The 6,338-nt window shown below is 35.6% G+C and overlaps 1 protein-coding gene across 1 annotated transcript in view; it reads right to left on the reverse strand.

Annotated features, from left to right (window-relative positions):
* Positions 1–1,201: 1,201 nt before the first annotated feature.
* The window catches only part of LOC120775138 (kelch-like protein 17), a 19,962-nt gene continuing 14,825 nt past the window's right edge, over positions 1,202–6,338 (reverse strand). The window contains exons 2-9 of the mRNA XM_040105209.1: positions 3,789–3,953; positions 3,361–3,718; positions 2,910–3,284; positions 2,772–2,836; positions 2,535–2,675; positions 1,968–2,175; positions 1,475–1,570; positions 1,202–1,408 (exon numbers count right to left, since the gene is read on the reverse strand). Coding sequence (XP_039961143.1) covers positions 1,202–1,408; positions 1,475–1,570; positions 1,968–2,175; positions 2,535–2,675; positions 2,772–2,836; positions 2,910–3,284; positions 3,361–3,718; positions 3,789–3,943 — 1,605 coding nt within the window. The 5' untranslated portion in view covers positions 3,944–3,953. The remainder of the gene's footprint in view (positions 1,409–1,474; positions 1,571–1,967; positions 2,176–2,534; positions 2,676–2,771; positions 2,837–2,909; positions 3,285–3,360; positions 3,719–3,788; positions 3,954–6,338) is intronic.

Here is a 6,338-nt window from a genome sequence, read left to right on the forward strand (position 1 = left end):
CTGTAATAGAGTTTTGATTCAACGGTAAAATCTAAGGCCACACAATTATGGCATAAATATTGTCCATATCAATCCGTCATCTGTAGCCTTAACCAAATGGTTTTCAGCCGTGCGACTTAGAGCAATATCCAAAATAAGCAGCACTTTCTTTGGAAAGTCGTGTTCAAATGGCAATAAATACCTAAAAATTTCGTTTCACATACTTGTATGTTAAAGTGATCTGAAACCCATCTTTTTTACCAAGATTCAAAAATGCTTTTTAAGGGTCTCGGGTTCCGAGATTTGCCTATGACGAAAAGTGTTAATCAAAATCACTTTTGCCGCGGTGACAAACTTTCAAAAATTATACATCGCGAGAGCTTCTGATTTTGCTTCTTGAAAGGAAATGTGACAACCTCGCAAAAAGCAATGGCAAAAGTGGCTACACGGCACTTGTGACGATTTTAAATATTTTCAGCAACAATATTCTTTCACATTGTCACAACTCCATTGTCGACATGCTTGCATGTTTATAAACATGCATTCGCGTGTCTATTTTCTTTAAAGTCGTTTATTGAATAGTTACACGAGTCCTCAATCATGCTTTATGCAACTCTAAAACCACAAGCAAAACATATTACAATATTGAAGCGAGATTGAAATTGGATCAAGGACCACCATGTAGTATGCGCAACAACTTGAACGGAGTGTATTATGGTGTGGGTATAAGCATATCACTATGCAAATGAATATGTAATATATAGATATGTATGCCTTTCAAAAATTTATTAAACATAAACTCAGGCATTATTAAAAAATTGAACTCCGCTGTTGTTGCAAGAAGATGTTTGTAAATAATATATGCAGCCGTTTGCTCGTTGCTTGAAAGCGTATCTGTAAGCTTAAGTTAAAACTTGCATTGAGAGTAATATTATTATTTTGCTCAATTGTGATATTTTCAAGTCCGCTGATATTGATTGTGGTGAAATGCGCTCACCTTTTTCAAAACCACTGCGAAAGCAATAACCTTTCATTCTCTGTATTGGAAGCAAAATAGTAAGAGAGAAGAGTTTACTCAGCCTGAGAATACGAGAACATCCGTATTAGGTAAAACCTGTGAAGCATACAAAATATATGACGCTTTTTCCAAAACGAGAAAATCAGATATTTTGGTATTTTTTATAAGAGAATTTATAACAAAAAATATATTTATTAATATTGGTTACTCATTCGACTTCAGTAAGGCTTCAGGTACAACAAATAAGGAATGAATATTTCGTTCGGGCAATGCGAACTTCTGTTCCCAACGGTCATTTTCCTCGTCATAGACTGATACACATGTCATGCCAGAAAGGAAGTCACCAGTAATAGCCCATAGTTTATTGTCTAGCGACACGCACGATATGAACCACCTCTCCAAAGAACAAATCTGCGAAATTTTGTCAATAATATTTAGTTTGACCTCGAGCGATCGGCAAAAATTAACTTAATATACCTTAGACCATGTGTCCTGCTGAGGATCGTAACGTTCAACAGTTCTGTTATCACCGTAACTGCCTAAAACATAAACGTGACCTTTATGTGCAGCTGCCTGTAATATAAAAAGTAGCAATAAACGTTGTATTTAGCTTTAATAGAGCTAAGAGGCGACAGAATAAATTAGTGACTGTTTTCAGTTAGACAATTTAGGTAATTTTTATTGAAGCAGAGCTAGTTTTCAGGTTCTGAAAACTCTAAGGAAGGTTTGCAACGGTAAAATCAAATGGAGTCTTATTGTAGCGAAAATATGTATTTCACAAATTAATTGGAAAACTCTGACAGGATTCGAATTCCGGTTAAGTAGATCTGTCTATAGTAATAGAAATCTAAGGAGTCGAAACACTTAAGTAAAGTCGTCATATACCGTTCTTAGATTCTCCTCAATCTACAAAATCATGACTTGATAAACGTTCTACTATTATTAGTAATTATTTTGTAATCTAACTTACAACAGAAAAAGTGTGACGTTCTATCATGTCCGCGCAAGAAGTCCAGGCATTCGAAACTGGGTTGTAGCATTCGACGGATTTTATATAGTCATTGTCGCCATTTATTCCGCTCATTATGTAGATTTTGCCATTCAAAGTCACTGCACATGGGTCATATCGTCCAACAATCAAGCCGTTTACGAACTGCCAACCATCAGAAGTCGTATATCTGAAAATAAAAAGGAAAGCTATGAAAAAGAATAGATATCTATAAATTGCAGCCTCAAAAGTGACATTTTGTGACCCTGCATAGTCTATTAATTAAAACTTAGAATTATTCTAAAGAAATCGTTGACAATGAACATGTCAGAGAGTTCGACTTTTCTAAAGTCACAGTCAACCAAACCATAACATTCCATTGAATTCCTTTCTTCTTAAATGTAGGGCACCGTATTTTGTCCAACATCCATACTAAAATAACACATCTATTCTAAAGTGCTTTCACTAATAATCTTTAAGTTAACCTTTAATTGCTGAAGCTCACAAAATCATCGTTAGGTAATTCGTTACAGATTTATACGTATTTACCTTTCCACTGACGATAGAGTCTTTCCAATATCAAGACCACCAATCGCGTAGATTTTTCCATCCAATTCGACAACGCAGTGTCTGAATCTTTTTTGGTTCATGGCGGCCAAATTTCGCCATGTCTTATTTCGAATATTCCAGCTGCGGACGATGTTTAATATGGCACGTTTTTTAATGCCGCCAACAAATAATAAATTATCATCCTTTAAGATAGTTCTATAACATTTGTAGTCGCACCTTATACTCGCATATTCCTGCCACTTATCCTCAGCTTTGCTATATTGTAGCAGCTTGGGATAAATCTATTTCAAAAATATTGTACGTACATTAATTTATGATTATCATTTTTGAATGTGAGCCACAGTGTGCGCTTACCTCATTCCCGCAAACCGCCAGCAATGTTTTCTCACCACAATTTGCAGCACTAATCCCACGTGGTCTTGTAAATCGCATATTTATCTTTGTCCGTGCTGCAGGCTCTCTGATCCACGATATCGCCTTGAAGGCCAGCAGTTCACAACCAGGTAGAGGTTGTATGTGTGTCAACAGAAAGTCCGCATCGAATTGGGTAAGCCGGAGACAAGCTATTAAAAGTGGCAGTTGTTCTTGGCGCGCAGGAACGTTGTAATTGAACCAACGGTTTATGGCATCGAAAGCATCTTCCTCACGAGTTATATTCAAATTTACAGATTCCAGAATACGTTGCATTTTTTCAAAATCAAAATTCAGAAACTCATCGCTTTTGCTTATCTAGTGTTATCGGAAAGAAAATTTTCATTATACAAGTACCGCTATTTTGAGACATTACCTGTATATTTATACTCACCTCCACGAAATTCTGTGTTTCATATTCGATGATTTTCTGCATAAGATGTTCACATCGCGATTCACGCTCCAGCGCATAAGCAGCCTGCAAAGTGAATTTATTAATGTGTGCTATGAGGTAGTCCACGCAAGAGGTTATGACATCGTCCAATTTCAAAACTATTGCTGCCTTCAGCATAGCACTGACATTGGAAACGGTAAAGAGCGTCTGACCAGTGTAACAAAAGGTTATTAGTCGCTCAAAAATATCGCTATCGATATCAGTTATCTCGATAATAGGATAGTTGCCTTGATCGCCATTGAAAAGGTTCTCGAAGTATGGACTCGCTGCTGCGAGTATCAAGCGATGCGCAGGAATACTGTGCAATCCAAAAATTAAAAACATTAATCTAAATCATTTATGTAAGCTGAGGACAAAGTGATACTTACAGAGCCGTTGGGTTCGAAACTTTAAATGTCACATCGATTAGAGACTGTTCGTCGTAGAAGCTAAATATTTTCCACATTAATTTGTCCATGAAGCGATTCTGCTCACTAGAATTACTTTGAAGACTAGGTCTTTGCGTATAACTCGTTGCCATCATTAGTTAACGACTTTTTGTGATAAAAAAATACAATATTAAATAAAATGTTTTAAACAAGTAAATTGAAGTCGATTTTTACTTTCAAGTTATTTAGGGTGGCCGCATGTAGACAGATGTTTGAAATAAGTGAGCCTTGAGTTGATGAAATATATTTTTTACAAATCAGAAACAAATTTTTATAAATCGAAATCAGACCACTAGTTTGGAAAATCTCAAAAACCCAATATATTGAGCTCAGTTCCTACGGCTCACTTTTTAACATTTACCATTTTACCGGAAATTTCGGCCAATCTGTGAGATATAGTATTGAATTTCAGGCAACAGCCTTCCTTATAATAATGCGCCCTTGTATTAAAAATTGATAAAATTCGGTCCCATTTTCAAACTACCATTTCAGTTTGTATATATATATTTCCGTGAATATGTGAGTTACAGTGACTTTCTCTTTCTGATAACGTTATATAAGTATTCCTATCAATCTTATCTTATCACTGATTAGAATATTAAGTATGCTAAAGCTTACGACCGAAAATATGTGACGTGTTCTCGAACATACTTAAGTAATGCCAAACATTATTGCAATTCGTTGAAAACTTTTTCCTGATAATGTGATTTCCGACTCTCTAGCTGACACAATACGAGTATACGATATATTAAATGTGAACTCTTTTGTTGAGCTTATATCACATATCTATGTATATTTCATTTGAGGTAAGTTTTAATAGAAATATCCCAGACACGAAGCAAATTATAGTACTGAAACTAAGTGAGTCTTTGACCTATAATATAGCAATAATATGATGCCAAACGTGATTGGAATCTTTTCACGGTTTCATCGAATTATGAATGTTAAATTGAATGTGACTAAAATTTATTATCTCAATTTTCCTAAAAGTTAGTCCCTTAACCGTAAAATGGAAAGAGGTAACGGCAAAATCGCAAACTGTAACTGTAAAGTCGATTCTTGATAGACTTCTGGAAAAAAAATCGATTCTCAACAAGTAAGGAAGGGCTAAGTTCGGGTGTCACCGAACATTTTATACTCTCGCATGATAAAGTGATAATCGAGATTTTATTATACGTCATTTCATTGGTTCCTAATGTACTATATATTATACAGAGAAGGCATCAGATGGAATTCAAAATAGCGTTATATTGGAAGAAGGCGTGGTTGTGAACCGATTTCACCCATATTTCGTACATGTCATCAGGGTGTTAAGAAAATATTATATACCGAATTTCATTGAAATCGGTGAAGGAGTTCCTGAGATATGGTTTTTGGTCCATAAGTGGGCGAGGCCACGCCCATTTTCAATTTTTAAAAAAAGCCTGGGTGCAGCTTCCTTCTGCCATTTCTTCCGTAAAACTTAGTGTTTCTGACGTTTTTTGTTAGTCGGTTAACGCACTTTTAGTGATTTTGAAAATAACCTTTGTATGAGAGGTGGGCGTGGTTATTATCCGATTTCTTCCATTTTTGAACTGTATATGGAAATGCCTGAAAAAAACGACGGACAGACGGACGGACGGACAGACAGACATCCGGATTTCGACTCTACTCGTCACCCTGATCACTTTGGTATATATAACCCTATATCTGACTCTTTTAGTTTTAGGACTTACAAAAAACCGTCATGTCAACAAAACAATAATACTCTCCTTAGCAACTTTGTTGCGAGAGTATAACAAAATCAAATTAACACTCCTAACAAAGCTCACTCCTGAAACAGAAAGGACCTTATGGTGTCCTATCATGACTGATGCAGCTAAATACTCAGTGGAGGCTAACAAAGTGTTATTCTCGTCTTTAGGCACTAGAGTATGCAACAATACCATTCGAAATTAAATTGATTAAAAAACCGTTCATGTCAGTGAAAAACAAAAAAGTAGGATGAAATTTGCGAAAGAACACAAAAACTGGACAAGCGAACAGTTGAAACTAGTAATTTGGTCTGACGAAACGAAAATTAATCGTATTAATTCAGATGGACGCATTTGGACTTGGTGTGACAAGCGATGCGGTCTCACCGATAGGAATATGCTGCGCACACTTAAATTCGGAGGAGGTTCACTTATGGTGTGGGTGGTATGGCATTCTAGAAGATTCACTTATGCCTAGTTTCGAGATTTTTGGATGTGAACCCGGTGATTTGTTATACATTCAAGACAATGGCCCTAAACATATTGGCTATTTCAAAATTTTGGTTGAATAATATTACTTTATATGTATTATAACCACCAGAAATTATTGAATGAAGTGCTGTTAAAAAATTAGTTTTTAATTAAATATACTTTACTTCTCGTAAAAAAAATTTCATTTCAATGTTTGTTTTTCTAATGAGCAGCTGCAATGCAGTATTTTTTACTTTTTGAACTCACTGTATGTATGTAAAAAGTG

This window comes from Bactrocera tryoni, chromosome 1, assembly GCF_016617805.1.
Source record: "Bactrocera tryoni isolate S06 chromosome 1, CSIRO_BtryS06_freeze2, whole genome shotgun sequence".
Lineage (NCBI taxonomy): Eukaryota > Metazoa > Arthropoda > Insecta > Diptera > Tephritidae > Bactrocera > Bactrocera tryoni.